We start from the raw sequence: 20,302 nt of genomic DNA, 5'->3' as shown, positions 1-20,302 counted from the left end.
GGGGATTGGGCTTGTTCGGGGGGTGGGTGGGGGGGGGGGGGGTGAAGCATTCCAGGTCGGGGGGGTCACCCCTGGGCCATGGGGATGAGGGGTGTTTCACCTGTGAGGCCGTCAAGCCATCTTTAAATATTGTGGAGACCCATTACAGGTGTAACCACAATGGCTGTCTCTCTGTCCGACCAAACACTTCCAGAACAGAGCCCTGTTCTTGGTTCTATGCTGAAGGTCACTTTAACTCCCTTTGACTGTGAGCAGCTTCTAGCTTCACAGCTGAAGGCCATTTTTAATAAGGAATTGGCCTTTTTAGTTGTGAGAACACTTCACTGCTCTCATGGATACCCGTGCCATGTATCAGACAATGATTATTGCTTTGTATTTTGATCAAACTTTGAAGCCTGAACATTTTGCCTGAACTCCAGAAGTGTCAGCAGCATAGAGGCAGCAGCCAAGAATCAAACACTCAAGAGTTGGGCTTCAGCACTGAGGATATCCTCCTGACCAAGTGAATGTGTGAATAAAGGGAGGGCACCTGAGCACAGTCTACCTAATGTTCCCGGTAAGGGTCTGAGATCTAGGGGTTTTTGATGAAGCTAGGGATGAGTTGCATAGCAAGGTTTTCCAGCAGAACTGGCTCACTGTCTGGCACTTTGGGGAGAAGGAGGGACACGCAAGGTTGGGGAGGCTTGGGGGATTCAAGGGTCTTGGGGTGAAAGCCCTAACTCGTTGTCAGTCTCGTTCCTTCTTCAATTCCTTATACATATGACAATATGGCTGATTTTGCCGGTCCTGCAGAGGCTGCTCTCGCGGTGCTGGTAGAAGCCAAGACGGCAGCAGTATATTGACGCAGATTGGAGACATAGCTGTCCATCAGCAGGAGGAACTCAGAGGGGGGCTCCAGGGACGGCCCATGGTGTAAAGGTGTTGTTAGTCTTTTGAGAAGATGACGACAGCATGTACCGCAGGAGACTGTCTCAGCAAAGAGACAGTGTGGCACTTGTGCCACGTGCTCGCGGAACTGGCACTCTGTGGAGGAAGAGTACACCCGTTCACGGTGGCCATGAAGCCCTGAACCTTTATGCCCCCAGTTCATTCCAGGGCTCGAGCGAAGACTTGTTTGGCATTTCACAAGCTACAGCCCATAACTGCATCCATGAGGCCATGGATGCCCTGTATGTCCGGGCAACAGATTATATCAACTTTGGGCTGGATCAAGTCACCAAGATGCCTGGGCTGCAGGATTCTCCACCATCGCCGGTCCAATAAGTAATTGATGGCGTGCATCGGGGCATTAGTGAGTGCCCATCATTAATCGGAAGGTGTTCCACTCCCTGTAAGTTCATCGAATGTGCGGCACCACTTCTGGATTATGCACATGTGTGCACGCTTCCCAACATGGCTGCACGACAGCTCCATCCTGGGATACTCAGAGATCCCCGGCATCTTCCAGGATGTCGGCATGGCTCTTGAAGGATAAAGGGTTTCTGCTGAGGTCCTGGCTGATGACATCAGTCCAGAGGCCAGAGACCGAAGTGGAGACCTGACATAATGAGGCTCATGTTGCCAACCATGTTGTAATTGAGCGGTGCATCGGACAGCTCAAAATACGATTCTGCTGGCTAGACTTGGTGATGCACTGCATTACATCCCCCAGAGGGTCTGCTGTGCCATCCAAAACCTGGCAGAGCAAGGAGCAACATGCTGGAGGAGAAGGACAAAGGTCATACAGCCTTGTCTGAGGAGGAGGAGGACCAGGCGCCGATGGAAGACGAGCCCAGGAAGGCCTTCATCCTTGCCTGTTTCTCATAGATTGAGGCTTGTTCTGTCAGCTCACTTACTCCCCTAACATTCCCCTCCATCCCTCCCCAGTTCCCTCCTTCCCCTCCATTCCTCTCCTTCACCTCATTCCACTCCCTCCCCTCTCCCATTCCCCTTCTTTCCCCTCCCATTCCCCTCTTTCCCATCCACCCATCTCCAACTACCCTGTCCCACCCTCCCAGGGTCTGCATCACCCCAGGGAGATGGGCCTGTGTTGGCATGGTTAGCTGGCCAATATACAAGGCAGGAGAGTGATGATCACTCGCTGTGAGGTTGGCTCTGGTGCTCCTTGGTTTATGCCAAAGTTTAACTCCTTTCTTTCGGCTGACAGTGAGCTCACATCCATCGTCTGAACGGGATCTGCTTCAGGGGTGTTTGATCTTGGACCACTGTGCTTGGGGGGAAGGGAGGGCTGCAGGCAGGCCCACTGTGAAGATTAATGTGACAGTGTCTTCACATGTATCAGATGGAACATGTTTTGATATTGAATATTGGACATTTCCCCAAGCTACACATAGTGACCTCCCCCCACCACCTCTTCCCATCCCCCCACAGTACCTACTCAGTTCCCCTCAATCTTCTTGATCTTTTGTAGTCGAGTGCTCTGTCTAGGTTTCTCCCCAGGATGCACATCAATGGTGGAGGCAGCCTGCTGCTTTCCATGCCCTGTGGCCTTATGATGCCCTTGGCAGACGTCCTCTGGAGGGCCTTGAGCCAGGGTGTCCTGGCCGACTTACCGGTGTCACTGTCATTGCCGTGCTACCCTGTTCTTCATGCTTCCTTCGAGTTCTGCCGGTTTCAAGTGCAGGGGATTCAGAATAACTGGGGACCATCACTGTCTCCTTGGTGGCAGGCCCTGGGAAGGCCTCCATCGCTTCCTCCTCCTCCTTGACATGCCCGTGGACCCTGAGATCTCCATGGGATGGAGGGACAGCTGGAGTGAGCTCTGAAGGTCTCTCTGCCATTTGACTTAGCCAGTCCTGGCACCTCTCTGTTGTCTGCACCATGGTTTCAATGCCCTCAGCGATGCTCCTTAGTGATTGGGCAGTGTCTGGACAATGTTTAACTGCACCTGGGGCATGTCTCTCAGTGACTGGGCCATGCTCTGCAGTGCGTCGGCAATGTTCACCTGCATGTGGGATATGTCCCTTAGCGACTGGGACATGATGTCAAAGCTCTCAGCCTTGATCGTCACAGACTGAGCCATGCCTTGGACACCATCACTCAAGGCGCAGATATCATGCTCCAGGCTTTCCACTGCGGTCACCACCCTAGCGGTGTTGGCCCCAGTGCCACACATTGCTGGCATAACCTCCTGTGTCCATAACCTTTAGGGCTCCTCCAATTGGCTATACACTCGCTGGAATTTTGCTGATATTTCATTCCCGAATCTCATGGCCGTGTCCTAACATTGGCATCAGACTGGGATTCAGTTTGGAATCCTGGGATCCAGGATCGCCATCTGACTGCTGACTCTCCGAGATGTTATTGCCTCCACCTGATTTGCATCAGAAACTATGACGTGCTTACCAGAGTATGTCCCAGAACTCCGTCCACTTATGTCGCAAACCGAGATGTGTGTCCCTGCACTGATGGAAGGTGGAGATGATAGCTATGATGCCTCGTTGATGGCCTCGGATTTCACCTCCAAGGTGATCTCTTGAGAGGGGGGGGGGGAACAGGGCACAGGACTCCGGATGACCCGGCCCCATCAAATGAGGTTCCTGCGGCACAATGGACCTGTGGTCAGTGAGAGGGAAGGATCATTTTGTCTGACAAAAATAACTCACTTGAGACAGGTCATCTGGGTGAAGGGGCAATGGATCCTCTTTTCTGTGGCGCAGGCCAACCTTGCTGTCGGTAACTGCACTCTCCTCGGTCAAACCTGCCATCTCCAGTGTCGGTTGCTCAAAGTGGGTGAGGAATCTGATCTTCAGTACTCCCCCCCCATCTTGGCCCTTTCCCACTTATTGAGGGCTATCTTCTCCTGCAGGGATAAGAGGGCGGCTTTTTGAGTTGCGCACTTGATGGTTTGGGGGTCCACTGCAGTTGGCATGTGCAGGCACCTCAACTGGACATGAAGGGATTATGCTGGTGGATGCCAGGGGCTGCTGAGGAACAAGAACAAAGATTGGATGTGGGGACGGTGCAAGGTGTTCTGCCAATGATTGGAGGGGGGGGGTGTTGGAAATTTGAGGGGTGCCAGGCAGAACTGAGGTGGTAACTTATCCTTTCAGCTCAGTAGAAGTCGTTGATCTTCTGACATTGGACACTGGTCCTCTTAGTCATACCGCCCTCACTGACAGGTACTGCCACTGCCTCCCAGGCAGTATTGGTGGCCCTGCTGCTGGTCCTCCAACCCCCTCAGGGAAACAAGATGCCCCGTCACTCATTCACAGCGTCAAGAAGCCGGGCCAGGCCGGCATCCCCAAAGTGAGGAGCAGGTCTGCTCACTGCTGTGTGCTGACTGGGAGTGAGTGGTGAGGGAGCTTTTAAAAGCAGCTTGTTAGCTGTGAGATGCTGAGGTGCGAGTCTGACGAATCAGATAGTGAGGCAGCCCAGCAGCCTGGTGGGGGCTCATTTTTGGCACTAAGTGCCATTAAATATGGGCCGCGATCTCACCAACCCAGCCATCGAGAAACACCCCGCCAATCGCACCCAAAATGTTTAGAAATGTTTCCGTTAAGTCGCACTCACGAAGAATTTTGTCACTCACCAAACTTTTGTCACTTACTAATTTGAAATTGGCAAATGGGAATGTTGGCCTTTATTGCATGGGGAATGGAGTAAAAAGAGGGAAGTTTTGCTCCAGCTCTGTAGGGCTTCGGTGAGACCACATCTGGAGTGTTGTGTACAGTTTCAGTCTTTTTCCGATTCCAGACCAGACCCCAACAATGGCCAGGACATTGGCTCAAAACCCCAGTAGTATAGCTTATTTTGTAAAACTGTGTGGAAAGAATGATTTGCTCCAGGAGTGATTGCTTGAAGAAAGAGGGCTTTGATATTTTTAAAACAAAAAAAAACTTCATTAGGAATACTGTATTAAACTTTTTAACTTCATACCCGAAAAGAACAGCTTACAATTACCCCTTAAACCAGGGGTGGGCAAACTTTTCCGTGCAAGGGCCACATTCAGAAATTCACAATTCACAAAGGGCCGCATAGTATATTAAGTAAAATAATTACTTCACCCGGTTATGATTCTGGGCGCCTCATATAGAACATAGAACAGTACAGCACAGAACAGGCCCTTCGGCCCTCGACGTTGTGCCGAGCAATGATCACCCTACTCAAGTCAACGTATCCACCCTATACCAGTAAGTAACCCAACAGCCCTCCCCCATTAACCTTAAAAATTTTTTTTATTTATTTTATTTTATTTTTTTTTTAATGACTTGGTGGGCCGCAGAAATACCTTTGGCGGGCCGCATGCGGCCCGCGGGCCGTAGTTTGCCCACCCCTGCCTTAAACACTACTAATCAATTTCTCATTAAACAACAAGAAAAGAAACATACAGCTCCCAATCAATCTTAAAAATCAACATGGCGTAGAGTAACACTTGCTTCACAGAACAGATTCTTGTTAGAACCCCTTCAGTCTCTGGCTGAATATCATCAGCGTGTTTCAGCTTCTTCCTTACCCACAGACAGACTTCTCTGCTTTACATATTATTACTATTTTATAAACATTTTACAGTGAGAGAATTGCGGACTCGGTGTCAGGCAGATCACGATTCACCTCTTCTCTCCAAAGCTAACTCCCTGTATTCCTTGGCACCACCCAGTAATGACCTCATCTCCCCAAGCTGAAGAGCAAATGATCTCTGCAGGCTGCAAAGCACATTAACTCCCCAGGACTTTCCCAGTCAAACCACAGTCCATTAGTCCAGACTGAAAAAACACATTCCTTTGGTCAATTTCACCTTCTGGCTCTGGGATGCTCCCAGGCTTTTACAAAACAAAATTATTTTTCTCAGAACATAACTACTGCAGTCACTATAACCCTTGGTATAATCAAATTGGAAGCATAGAGAAGGTTCACTAGACTAATTTATGGGATGAAGTAGCTGCCTTGTGAGGAAATGTTGAGGAAGTTGGGCCAATTGAAGTTGGAACAATCAGAGATCATCTTTTGGAAACATTTATGATTTTGAGAGGATTTGACAGGGTGGATATCGGGAAGTTGTTTTCTCTTGTGGGGGAATCCAAAACTACGGATCACAGTTGCCTCACGGCGCTGAGGTCCCAGATTCGATCCCGGCTCTGGGTCACTGTCCATGTGGAGTTTGCACATTCTCCCCGTGTCTGCGTGGGTTTCGGCCCCACAACCCAAAGATGTGCAGGGTAGCTGGATTGGCCACGCTAAATTGCCCCTTAATTGGGAAAAATTAATTGGGTACTCTAAAATTTTTTTTAAAAATAGGTGGTCTCCCTATTTAAGGTAGCGGTGAGGAGGAATTTCTTATCTCAGAAGGTTGTTAGTCTTTGGAATTTTTATCCTCAGAAAACAACATGGACTGGATAATTGAATATATTAAATGCTAAGATAGACAGACTTGATTAGTACCGAGGCAAATTTGCACTGCAGTCTTATTCCAAAGACCAAATATAAATTGTTTCTAATAATAGAAAATTACACAGTCACCTTGTTCAGTCTTGTGCCAAAGTGCTTCACTTTCAGGACAATTTATGATGTGACTTGGAGTTGAACATAATGGACCAAATCCCACAGGCCAAAATGGACCATCATGTCTGTGTTGAAATATACAATCAGGATAATAAATAAATGCATACCAATGGAAACTAATTTACTGGAAACTATTCCCTGTACAAATGATGAAATGCAATATCACGGATTTCACAAAGTGAAATTTTACTTCAGATTTTTAAAAAGCCATGTTATTGAAAAATTTGCAAACTAATATCCAGAAATGATATTTGTCACTGTTTTCCAAACTTTCCCTTATCCACTAGTGGCATTTAAAATGATCCATTCTGTATAGATCTTTCCAATGAATACCCAACCATCATATCAGAATCTTTTTGCCTTGTCACTTTTACATGCCAGCAATTGACCGAGAGAAGAAGGTAGGTGAGGACCTGGAAACCATTACTATCACGAAAGAGCAAGTGTTGGGCAAGCTAATGGAGCTCAGGATAGATAAGTCTCCTGGTCCTGATGGAATGCATCCCAGGATGGCTGGAGTAATAGCAGATGCACTGGTGGTAATTTTCCAAAATTCGCTGAACACTGGGGCAGTCCCAGAGGATTGGAAAACAGCAAATGTGACACTACTGTTTAAAAAGGGAAGTAGACAAAAGATGGGGAATTATAGACCGGTTAGCTTAACCTCTGTCGTGGGGAAGATGCTTGAGTCTATTATCATGAAAGAGATAGGAGGGCACCTCGATAGAAATTGTCCCATAGAACGGACGCAGCATGGATTCATGAAGGGCAAGTCATGCTTGACGAATCTCTTGGAATTCTATGAAGACATTTCGAGCAAGGTAGACAAAGGTGACCCAGTGGATGTGGTGTAGCTAGATTTCCAAAAGGCAAAGACAAGGTACCGCACAAGAGGCTGCTGCATAAGATAAGGATGCATGGTGTTAAGGGTAGAGTACTAGCATGGATAGAGGATTGGTTGTCTAACAGGAAACAAAGAGTGGGAATAAATGAGTGCTATTCTGGCTGGCAATCAGTGACGAGTGGTGTACCTCAGGGATCGGTGTTAGGACCACAATTATTTACAATTTATATAGACAATTTGGAGTTGGGAACTACGTGTAAGGTATCCAAGTTTGCAGATGACACGAAGGTATGTGGCAGAGCAAAGTGTACTGAGGACTGTAAAACCTTACAGAGGAACATTGACACATTGAGTGAGTGGGCAAAGGTCTGGCAGATGGAGTAAAATGTCAATAAGTGTGAAGTCATGCATTTTGGTAGGAGTAACAACAGAACGGATTATTACTTAAATGGTAAAAAGCTGCAGCATGCTGCTATGCAGAGGGACCTGGGTGTACTTGTGCATGAGTCACAGAAGGTTGGTCTGCAGGTGCAACAAGTAATTAGGAAGGCAAATGGAATTTTGTCCTTCATTGCGAAGGGGATTGAGTTTAAAAGTAGAGAGGTAATGTTGCAGTTGTACAAAGTGCTGGTGAGGCCACATCTGGATAATGTGTGCAGTTTTGGTCTCCACACTTGAGAAAGGATGTGCTGACACTAGAGGGGGTGCAGAGGAGGTTCACTAGGCTGATTCCGGAGTTGAGGGGGTTATCGTATGAGGAGAGGCTGAGTAGATTGGGATTATATTCACTGGAATTCAGAAGGTTGAGGGGGGATCTAATAGAAACATATAAAATTTTGAAGGGAATGGGTAAGATAGAGGTAGAAAGGATGTTTCCACTGGTAGGTGAAAGTAGGACAAGAGGGCATAGCCTCAAGATTAGGGGGAGCAGATTTAGGACTGAATCAAGGAGGAACTTCTTCACTCAGAGGGTGGTTAAAGTATGGAATTCCCTACCGAAAGGAGTAGTAGAGGCTACTTCATTGAATATATTTAAAGATAGGGTAGATGTTTTTTTGAAAAATAAAGGAATTACGGGATATGGCGAGAATGCGGGTAAGTGGCTCTGAGACCACAAAAAGATCAGCCATGATCTAATAGAATGGCGGAGCAGGCTCGAAGGGCCGGACGGTCTACTTCTGCTCCTAGTTCTTATGTTCTTACCAATAGGCACCCATCCATTGTATACTTGTTTCCGGTTTCTTGCAAAAACATCTATTCCCTTCCAGGGCTGATTCAGCAATCCCAGTTGAAAAGTAACCAGCTGATCGCATCTCGTCAGGCGTTAAATGTATGAACATAATTTGAATAGGCTTTCATTAGGTCTGGAAATGATAAGTGGGGTGGCCAGGATGTCTGGAGAGCAGTCAAAACTGAGCACTGTTTCTTGCCTGAAGCAAAATAAGGACAGGAGTGGAATATGGCAAAGGAAACATGGTAAGAACTGCTTCCTTGGATGAAGACGGCCTGTATGTTCTCTTGAACAGAGACATCAGATAATAGCAACCATCTTGGAGATTCATGAGATCACCTCTTTGCACAAAATTATGAGGTAAACACGGTAGGAGGTGAGAGATGTGCCAAGGTCATGGATGATATGGAAGAAAGGAAAAATTCACAGGTTTCAGGAGAAATTCCAAGGCAAGACTGAGCAGAAGATAAATGCCACCAAGCTATTCTTTCAACTAGGTACAGTGATGTAAAAAAAGATGGGGAGGCATTGATTTGTTTTCTACCTCGCTGCCATTTCCTTCCTTGCTGCAGCATGAGGTTGTGGCCAATAAATAAAAACGCTTCTAATGCCATATCAATTCTCTGCTTGTTGTGCTTGCAAACCAATCAGTACTTCAAATGCCATACATTTGTGCAAGATTTCAGCAAAAACACTGGAGTGGCAATTTCTGATTAGAGGAATGCTAATGAGCATTTGTTTTTTCTGGACTGAAAGGTAAAGGCTGCTTGTACAGGCACAAAGATCAGCCTGTAAATGTGAGAAAACTCAAATAACACCAGGGGGCAGCACTGAAAAGGTAATGAACTCTTATTTTCTCTGAGTTTATCTGTCTCCTGCTGTGAAAGTGACAGCAGTCTTGGGTTATTTTGCTACTTTAATCACTGGAGGGAGAGGAGATTCTCAAACAGTGGGAAAGGCACTGACCAAGATTTTCTGCAGTGGTGCGTTCAGCTGTGGAAGTGTGGTGGGACAGGTTTTCAATCCGCCCGACTGACCTCGTGCTGACCCCAGTAAAATTAATGAGATTTGTTTGGGCAGACATCCAAAGATATTCCTGTCTACACTTGGATGCTCATTGCAAAGTGGGGACAAGGGCAGAATGAAAAATGGCAACTGTTGCAGGAGACAGACATGTGCAAATGCTTAGAGGAATGGGCAGGCTCAAAGGTATTTAAGAAATAATCCTGCTTCCAATAAAGTGATAACATTTATCAATGTTGATTGCTGTTCGAAAAATAAAGGTAGTTTTAAGGAATTTATATTTGCATTGGTAAACATTTGAAATAAGGAATAGTTTTAAATGGGTTTAACTTAATGTTTCTGTGTCTGGAGGGGTAAAGCCGATAGTTAGATTAATTCTGGACAAAGGATTTTGTATCTGTGGGCGTTGGCTAAGTTCCAACTGTGTCGCTATTGTGCTTGAAGAGGGTCACAGTGTGAAGAATAAAGAAAAAGCATATCCATGTGCATTTTGTTGAGCAACTGGGACCTTGTAAGATAGGGAAGCTTTTAAGTTTTAGTTTAGCTAATTTGATTGCATTTGGAGATAGGTAGTGAGAGAGAATGCAGCTCTCACAGCTCTGCTAGTTTTAGAAGACTAAAGAGAGAGCATCTCTCTCAGCCTTGCTAGAAGAAAAGACATACTCTAGAGTAATGGTTAAGAAAACAGATGGCAGAAACCGAAAGTCCAGCTGGTTAAGGTATCTCGAGAAACAAAGAGAAGTTTCCAAGAAGTCTGGAGTTAATGGAACAGAGGAAACTAAGTAAAGGCACAGAGAGCTGAAAAGGTATTGGATCGTGAGAAGCCAGAAGACTATCTGCAGCAGTGCTTCGGTTTGTGAGAAATTACTAAATTTTGAGAGACATTGGGTGGCATTCTCCCCTACCCGGTGTGACGGAGGGTCCCGGAGTAGGGGTCGCGCCTCCCCAAAGGTGGGGAATTCTCCCCACCTTTGGGGGCCAGCCCTGCGCCGGAGCGGTTGCCACCAGAAGACCGGCGCAAAAAAACCGGCGCCCCCGGTAGCGGGGCTGGCCGAAAGGCTTTCGCCAGTCCGCGCATGAGCCGGCAGTGACGTCAGCGGCAGCTGGCCGCTGACGTCACTGCCGGTGCATGCGCAATGTGGGGTTCTCTTCCGCTTCCGCCATGGCGGAGGCCGTGGCGGACATAGAGGAAAATAGTCCATCCAGGGCACTGGCCCGCAGTCTGAGCGGGGGGCCCCACTCGTGGGCCAGGCCACCGTGGGGGCACCCCCCGGGGTTCGATCGCCCCTGCTGGGGGTCGGAGAATTTCGCCCATTGTTTGAAATAATTGTGGAAATCGGTGACTGTACCTCAGAGTATGTATGAAAGGGAGAGGTGTAAATCCTTAAATAAAAACCTTGATGGGTGCAGCGGAAGGAAAGCATAATTTAAAAGAAGATTTGGAAGTGTGACTTTTGAAAGTGGAATTTGAAATCTCTCGTGTGAAAGCTGGAGTTCAGTGAGACACGGTGGTTCATGATGTAAGAATTATCTGGGCGGGGATTTTTTTTAAGGAGAAACCCACAGACACGACTTAGGTTCAGAAAGGAGTATGTCTTACCACAATCATATTATACGCTTAATTATGAGATACTTGTGGCTTAAGATATACTTTGTAATTAGTGTTAATCTTAAAATTGAGTCTATTTGTTAAGATAAGGGAGAGTAAAGGAGTATTGTATAATAATCCAACGTTTCATGTTTAATAATATTTTTTTCTTGTAGTTAAAGCTAATTAGCGGCCCTGTGACTTTGTCCCTCCATGTTTTATAAAAATAAGTAAACGTTACGGTCTTTTGAGGCAGGGTTCCATTCTGAAATCTTCCCATCCAATTACATCAGAAACTGGGATTGTAAAACTCAATATTGGGATGACTTTTTCAAGGCTGGTGGAGGTGGATCTGGGGGAGAGCCATGTGGCAACATCCTGGAAATTGATGTTGGGCAGGGATCCTGATGTTGGCTTCTGGTTTTCCCCAGGGTGGGATTGAAGGCTAGCAGTGAACCTGCTTGAACTGTCAAGTAAAGTGGTTGAGATTGCTGAGAAACACACGATGAGCTGGTTTAGCCCTAAATTCTGGATTTCCAAACCAGGGGACCAGTTTCCCAACCTATCAGAAACCTGTCAGGATCTCTGAGGCAAAAAAGACAAAAAAAGCACACTTTGGGAAGGGCTCCTGAAACTGGCGTGCGAGGAAGCCTGTGATCAGTTACACTGAAGAGCTCTGGCCAAGGCTATTGAAAGACTCCAGTTCAAAGCACTTCTTCTCTCACTGTTTGTTTCAAACTTCTGCAAATCCACCTTCCACTTCTGCCACGGGCCAAAAGCAGAGGCCACACCATCACCAGCATCAGGGTAGCACTAGCTGTCCTCTCCTCAGCTGTATGCTCCTTCACAAGGAGCTGGATACCCAGGTCTAAATCAAAGGAGGTGAACACACATTCCCCCTCCCCCTTCCCCCCACCTCACTTAGGATCTGCAGGCAGAGGATGAACTGTCTCAGCACTGCTGAGCACCAAGGCCTGAGGGTTTCATGGCAAGTTGCTGTGGACATTTGCAGCCTCTGGGCACAAGAGCTCATTCCAGTAGAGCATATGAACATGCATTGTGAATGGCAGACAATGTGCCCATCACTGAAGGGCTCTTCTACATTTCTGGGGTTGCTGTTGAGGTTTGTAACCCATGCTTTTGACAGCGTTTTCAGATCATCCTGCCTTCTACCTAACTGGTTGGGTGCCCGGAAGTGGGATGACAATCAGTTAGCAATGGTTAGGTGTCCAGTTCAGAGTTGGGTTCCAGGTGTGAAAATGCTCTCACCATTCCAGGAGGGACCAAGCTGAGAAGATTCCACCCTTTGTCCAATCACAACGGGAGTCTATATCTCGGAAAATAAAATTCAACTTGGCCTTAAAGGCTTAAGTATAACTTGAGACTGTGCTTCACCTTGCAACATTGAATACGTGTTGAATGCTGGTGAAAAAAACAGCCAGTTCCATCAGGGTGATGATGATAATGAATGTGTTGTATTGACATTAATTATTGCCATTGAAGCCTCATTTTAGGTGAGGTCAGATATAATGGGTTTCTGTCCAATTTCTCAAGCTCACCCACTCAAAACATGGCACATAGTCCTTTTGCTTGTCCCAAAGATCCCAATAGGACATAATCAAACATACAAGCTAATAAATTCATACACTTATGTTTTCATGATTTCTTTAAAATATCAAAACATAGAAAACTGTTTTGATCCTTTTAAGAAGAAAACATGATTGTTATTTTAAAGAACAGTCTTCCATGGTTCCAAAAATATTTATATAAATAATAAAAACAGTTTGGACAATATTGATATACTTAGATTTGCCATCAACAAAATGATCAATTTTAACGAAATTAATAAAGTGTCACCTGTGCAATTGAACTCCATTGATGTCATTGTTACTTTCCTTTAACCATTTGTTCCTTCCTTTTGAAATCATTTCTAAAAATCCTTCTTTGGAGTGTTTCCTGAGATTGAAGAAAGCATAGAAGAATATCTCTCCTGCATTCATTTATCCATCATAAGCAATTGGCACTTCCTAACCAGTTACACACAAACCTTTCAAAATGAGTGAAGTGGTCGACAGCTGTTGTGTGCAATTACTAGTGCTAAAGAACGAGAAATATTATTGACGCAAGATACAAAACTAGAAATTTTGGCCGGTATTTAATTAAGGCTACATTTGTCTCACCCGGTGCTTTGTGACTCAGTGGGAGCTCCTCATCATGTTCTTTGGGGAAGGTTTGCCAAAGAATGCTGTACAGGCATTTAGATGGCCAGTTGAAGGCCTTCCATCAGCTAAGGATCTCAGGATTTGAAATCCCACCCCCTCAAAGTTGCTGGCCAATCAGATGCCAGCAACTATCTATTGCAGGCAGTGATAGTGGGAGCAGTGGCAGCAGCCGGCAATGCACCCAGGTCTAGGGACCCAGACTAAAGGGGCGGAATTCTCCGCAACGGGCGACGCCATCGTGAAACCCGGAGTGTTTCATGATGGCGTCGGAGGCCTCTCCTCGCCCCCTATTCCCCCCCCCCCGGGGGCTAGGAGCGGCATTTCGTGCAACTCGGCCGCCGGGCCTTGCCGCTGGCGTCAAGGCGGCGCGCCGAGTATGACGCGGCCGGCGGCGCCTAATGTCGTCAGCCGCGCATGCGCGGTTGCCGTCTACCCCTCCGCTGCCCCGCAAGACGTGGCGGCTTGATCTTGCGGTGCAGCGGAGGGGAAAGAGTGCATCTCTTGGGCACCGATTGCGGGCCGGGCCAGTCCCCTCCCGAGCACGGCCGTGGTGGTCGCTCCCCTCTCCGCCCCCCACAGGCCCCAAACTCACCTTTGGCGCTATGTCCACGCCGGCATCGACCAGGTGTGGTTTCCGCCGGCGTGAACAGGTCGGGAACGACAGGCCACTCGGCCCATCTGAGCAGGAGAATCGCGGGTCGCCGTGAAAAATGGCGACCCGCAATTCTCCGAGCGGCGTGTCGCAAAACGCGACATGCCATTTGGGGGGGGGGGGGGTGGGAGAATCGCAGCCTTCCTGCAATTCTCCCACCCGGCCTGGGCAGCGGAGAATCGCGCCCTAGGTGTGTAATAGCAGCATGGATGTGGTTGGGTGGGGGTTGTAGGAGACGGCAGGGAGAGGGGTTGGCAGCAAGGCGGGTCTCAGTGGGACCCCCATTCCTGATGTTGGGTCCCTTGATCAGGCATTGAGTGCCTTTGAATGAGACCTCCCCCACCTACACACACACACACATATGCACATACCACCCCCCTCCCCTCCCCTACCCTGGGAGCCCATAGGTAACGGCAACAGTTTGCTTTTCAGGCTTACAGCCTGGTGACTGCCCCACCTGCCATTTGTTGAAGACTAGCAATGGCAGGATGAGACCCTTAATTAAGAGTCTCAATTGACAGCATTCTAGAAAGGCTGAACAAGAGCCTTTCAGTTCCAGACTAATTGGGGCAGAGACAGGAAGCAATAGATGGGGTCCCCACCTATCACCTTTCTACCCAATTAAATGCCACCTTCAATAGTTGCTTCGGAGGAAGGCATTGAATCCCTCCCATTTGGTCAGAATTGATATGAAATCTTTATTTCACTCCTGTGAGTAGTTGATAGGAGTGCATGACAAATGTGTAATTATGATATCACAGATTTTAAGGACAACTGTTTTAAAGGTACATTTCTGCTTTCAAACCTTAAAAAAGCTTTTTTTGAAATAGATGTTTGGACAAACAACCTGTCTCCTTCCTGTGTTTGTTCAAACATTGTGGGATTCCGGGGTGGGATTCTCCGACCCCCCTCGCCGGGTGGGAGAATTGCCGAGGGTTGGCGTAATCTCGCCCCCGCAGTCCTCCGAATTCTCCTGCCCCCCAAAAACCAGTCCGGCGTTAATCACGCTGCCCGCCTCAGAGAATGGCGGGGTCTGGCGCAACTCAATGGGCGCCGGGGCTGTCCGGATTCTCCGGACCGCGATGGGCCGAAGTCCCGCCAGTTCTATGCCGGCCCTGCCGGCGTTAATTAGGGTTGGTCCCTTACTGGCAGGACCTGGCGGTGCGAGCGGGCTCCGGGGTTCTTGGGGGGGGCGCGGGGGGATCTGGCCCCGGGAGGTGCCCCATGGTGGCCTGGCCCACAGCCGGGCCCACTGATCTGCGGGCGGGCCTGTGCCGTGGGGGCACTCTATTCCTTCCGCACCGGAAGCCATGGTCATATGCCATTCCCAGTTCGGGAGTGAATCCCTCTGCGCATGCGCAGGGATGACGCCAGTACGCACTGTCGCTCCTGTGCATGCGCTGACTCGCGCCAGCTGGCGGAGGCCCTTCGGCGCCGGTTGGCTCGGCGCGAGGACCCTATCCCGCCGGCCGATGGGGCGGCAACCACTCCGGGGTGGGCCTAGCCCCTGAAGGTGCGGAGGATTCCGCACCTTTGGGGTGGCCCGAAGCCGGAGTGGTTCACGCCACTCTGTCCCGCCGGGACCCCCTGCCCCGCCGGGTACGGGAGAATCCCGCCCATCTTTCAAGCTGGTTATAAAGAGTCATTAAGATGCAAAGTTTCCACCAGGGATGAAAATAAAAGATATGAAATCCTTTGGCTTTTAAGATAACAAGAGACAGGGAGGGATTTCAAAGAATCTCACTATAATTAACTTTTAGCGGCACATCAATGACTGTTTCGGTGCCACTTCACGTTCCCGTCTGGACCTGGAAAAATTTATTAATTTTGCCTTCAATTTCCACCCTTCCATCACCTTCGCGTGGTCCATCTCCGACACTTCCCTTCACTTCCTTGACCTTTCTTTTTCAATTTCTGGGGATAAACTATCCACTAGTATCCATTACAAACCCACTGGCTCCCACAGCTACCTCGACTATAGCTCTTTACACCCCACATCCTGTAAAGACTCCTTCCCATTTTCCCAGTTCCTTCGCCTCTGTTGCATCTGGTACAATGACGCCACTTCCCAAAACAGTGCTGCTGACATGTCTTCATTCTTCCTTAATCGGGGTTCCCACCAACCGAGGTCGACAGGGCTCTCCACCATGTTTGATCCAACTCCCGCACCTCTGCTCTCAACCCATCTCCTCCCTTCCAGAACTAGGGTAGGGTCCCCTTGTCCTCACTTTTCACCCCATCAAACTCGCATTCAAAGAATCACCCTCCGGCACTTGTGCCAACTCCAGCATGATTCCACCACCCCCCTCACACCCCTCGTCAGCATTTCACAAGGACCTTTTCCTCTGGGATACCCTGGCCCACTCCTCTATCAACCCAACACCTCACCCTCTTCCCATGGCACCTTCCCTTGCAATCGCAGAAGGTGTAACCCTTGCTCCTTTACCTCCTCCCTGTTCACCATCTTAGGCCCTAAACACTCTTTTCAAGAAAGGTACTGCTTCCAGGCACCTCCTTCAATCTGGTCTATTGTATTCTAAATGTGGTCTACTCTACATTGGAGAGACTAAACACAAACCAGGTGGCCGCTTTGCAGAACACCTTCAGTCCATCTGCAAGCCAGACCCAGGCCTTCCTGTTGCTTACCATTTCAACTTACCATCCTGCTGCAATGTTTCAGTGAATCCCAGCACAAACCGGAGGAACAGCACCCCATCTTCTGATTAGGCATACTACAGCCTTCCGGACTTAACATTGAGTTCAACAACTTCAGTCTGTGAACTTTCTCCTCCACCTTCACCCCATTTTTATTTCTGTCAATTTATTTTAATTTCTTCCATTGATCTGGCAGCCCCTCAACATTGTTCCCCTTCCCCCACCCCACTTGGGCCAACTGTTCCTAGTTGCCTTTTAACACACTGTTCACATTTGTTCTGCTATTCACACATTCTAATCTCTTTACGTGTCTCTATCGGCACCCTTCATAGCCTTAACCACCCCATTTAAATTCCTTTTGTCTTTCTGACCATGGCATCTTTGTCAATCTCCACCTATCACTGGTCCTCTATCCAGCCCCTTCCATTACAGTATAAATCTGACCCCATTTCTAGTTCTTTCTAGCTTTGATGAAGAGTCATCTAAACTCAAACCGTTAGCTCCCTTCTCTCTCCACAGATGCTGTCAGACCTGCTGAAATTGTCCAGTATTTTCTGCTTTTGTTTCAGATTCCAGCATCAGCAGTAATTTCCTTTCAATTAACTTCCTTGCTTATTTGAAACAATGACATATTAAAAATTAGCAAAGCATCCATTTTTGTGTTTTTGAACTGTATAAAGGAGGCTTTAAGAAGCAATTTTGTGTGGCATCATGCAGCGAACCCAGAAGATCTCAGTAAGTCAGTTCCAGCCCACAGCTCAGCCAAACTAACTGTGATGTGGAGATGCCGGCGTTGGACTGGGGTGAGCACAGTAAGAAGTCTTACAACACCAGGTTAAAGTCCAACAGGTTTGTTTCAAACACGAGCTTTCGGAGCACGGCTCCTTCTTCAGGTGAATGGAAAGGCTTGTTCCAGAAATGTTTATATAGACACAGTCAGAGATGCCCCGGAATGCGAGCACCTGCAGGCAATCAAATCATCAAAGATGCAGAGAGAGAGGTAACTCCAGGTTAAAGAGGTGTGAATTGTCCCAAGCCAGTTCAGTCGGTAGGCCTCTGCAAGTCCAGGCTTGTTGGTGGGGGCCGAATGTAATGCGACATGAATCCCAGATCCCGGTTGAGTCCGCATTCATGCGTGCGGAACTTAGCTATAAGTTTTTGCTCAGCAATTTTGCGTTGTCGCGTCTCCTGAAGGCCTCCTTGTAGAATGCTGACCCGGAGATCAGAGGCTGAATGTCCTTGACTGCTGAAGTGTTCCCCAACTGGAAGGGAACAGTCCTGCCTGTTGATAGCCGCACGATGCCCCCACCAACAAGCCTGGACTTGCAGAGGCCTACCGACTGAACTGGCTTGGGACAATTCACACCTCTTTAACCTGGAGTTACCTCTCTCTCTGCATCTTTGATGATTTGATTGCCTGCAGGTGCTCGCATTCCGGGGCATCTCTGACTGTGTCTATATAAACATTTCTGGAACAAGCCTTTCCATTCACCTGAAGAAGGAGCCGTGCTCCGAAAGCTCGTGTTTGAAACAAACCTGTTGGACTTTAACCTGGTGTTGTAAGACTTCTTACTAAACTAACTGTGAACAGTGCGCGAGAGCTATGTTCCTCTGTCGCCAGGAGTTACACAGTAAAGCATGCAGAAAATCATTGCTGGTCTGCTGAGAAAAAAACAGGCTGATTTCAAGTGTTGATAACTGCTTTTCCAGTAAAGAAAGAAGTCTAAACACCCTCCCATTCATCGCTGAATCCATCAAGTTCACTTAAGTAGGAAAACTTCAACATTTCAACTTTAGCAGCTGCTAAATCGAACATCAATTTTCAGCCATTTCACTTCAGAAAGAAAGAATTTGAGCAATGGGCCCACAATGATGGGCACGAACCATTGGGCTTGTCGTGCCTGAATCAGGACACGACAAGGCCGGCAAATCTCGCCAGAGGCCTCTCGTGAAATTTACCGGCCTCGTCACGCCTTGAGAGATCTAACAAAATGTCATGAGGCATCGCGATCTACATCCCATCTGCAATGGGCGGGATCCAGATTTGCATATTCAAGTGAGCAGTTAGGCTCACTTGGATATGTCTGCGTCAGAGTTATCCAAGGTGCGGGACCTAATGGCCAGTACCGGTACTTGGGGGGTGGGGGTGGTCTGAGGAATTCAGGAGCCCTTGGGTGGTTGGACTCTGGGCAGGGTGGTACCCTGGTACCCCTGATGCCAGCTGGGCACTATGGCACTGCCAGTCTGGCACCCTGACAGTGCCACCAGGAGCCACCCTGGCAATGCCAGACTTCCCAGGTGGCACTGCCCGGCTGGCAAGGAGACTGTCAGTGTGTCAGGATGGGTGTGCCCAGGTGGCATCTTGTCCTTGCCAGGGATTGGGCCCAGGTGTGTCCAGACCTTATGAGGTGGGGTGCGGGGGCTCAAGGACCCCCTCGTTGGTAATTTGGGGCTGTGATGGGATCCGGAAGCCACAGTGGGTGGTTCAGAGTTTGGGGCATAATTTTAAAATGAAGCTGCGATCTCCACCTGCACTGCGCGCTGAGCTCGTTAGTGCAGGAAATGAGCCTAAGTGCGGCTTCGGTGGGATGTTCCTCGCCAAGGCCTGGAAAAGTCCCGCTTGATTCGACGCTGTGTCTGATATCTTACAAAGACAGATTTGAAAAATTCATTTTTAAGTATCTTTTTTGCTTTATCTGCTTTTTAATCTTTATCTGTATTTTAGTTAATACCTTTATCACATTTTCTTAAGTAATGTCCTGCATTAGTTTTGTATTACTAAAGTTCTGCCGCAGGTTATTTTGGAAATTGGACCACTCAAGTTAAAAGGGGGCTACATGCAAACACACAAATTCCTCGGTCACAGACCACATTGCGAAAACCAATATTACATAAAAGCACCTTTTCTAATCAGTCACTTGTGTGGAAATTCTGTGTGGGAATTGGAGTTCTAATTGTTCTCAAATATTAATACCAGGAAGTAATAGCTTAGATAGTAAATTAATTGCAAGCACGTAGATCGGATAGATAATTGTGACCAACCGTACAATCACGGTGGTTGACCTTGAATTGCAATTCTGCATAATAATGAGGATTAAACAGAAAAATATGATCCCTTCCCAAAAATACTTTTTGTGCATTTCATTAATTAGTATGTTGTAGGATTGTAGCACAGTCTAAAGTTAAAGATGTCGGGCGCGATCTAACAGCCGCGCCTTCCCGATTCGAGATGCAGCCTGGCTGGTAATTCTCAGGAGGGGACTTTCACGAGATTTACCTGGCTCGCCCCACCTTGTGGGATCTAACAGGGTCTAGCAAGCCATCGCGATCTGGATCCCACCCACGGGGTATGGGGGGGGGGGGGGGGGGGGGTGTGGAAGGGGGGGATCGGGGCGATGCCTCCCGGCGGTCTCCCAGGCGATCGGAGCCCTCCGGGTGGTCAACCTCTGGGCAAGGTGGCATCCTTGCACTGCTTATGCCACCTAGGCACCTTGGCACTGTCAGCCTGGCACCCTGGCAGTGCCACCTGGGTGCCACACTGGAACTACCAGGGTGCCCAGGTGGCACTGCCAAGGTGGCATTTTTC

The 20,302-nt window shown here is 48.1% G+C and overlaps 1 protein-coding gene across 1 annotated transcript in view; it reads right to left on the bottom strand.

Moving 5' to 3' along the window:
- LOC119967280 overlaps positions 1 to 20,302 on the bottom strand; it is a 304,394-nt gene that overhangs the window by 139,749 nt on the left and 144,343 nt on the right. Inside the window, exons 6-7 of the mRNA XM_038799603.1 lie at positions 13,045 to 13,143; positions 6,460 to 6,566 (exon numbers count right to left, since the gene is read on the bottom strand). Of these exons, the coding sequence (XP_038655531.1) occupies positions 6,460 to 6,566; positions 13,045 to 13,143 (206 nt within the window). The remainder of the gene's footprint in view (positions 1 to 6,459; positions 6,567 to 13,044; positions 13,144 to 20,302) is intronic.

The sequence above is a fragment of the Scyliorhinus canicula genome, chromosome 6, assembly GCF_902713615.1.
Source record: "Scyliorhinus canicula chromosome 6, sScyCan1.1, whole genome shotgun sequence".
Taxonomy (NCBI): domain Eukaryota; kingdom Metazoa; phylum Chordata; class Chondrichthyes; order Carcharhiniformes; family Scyliorhinidae; genus Scyliorhinus; species Scyliorhinus canicula.
The sequence above is the reverse complement of the archived record's forward strand: the minus strand, read 5'-3'. Positions and strand labels throughout refer to the sequence as shown.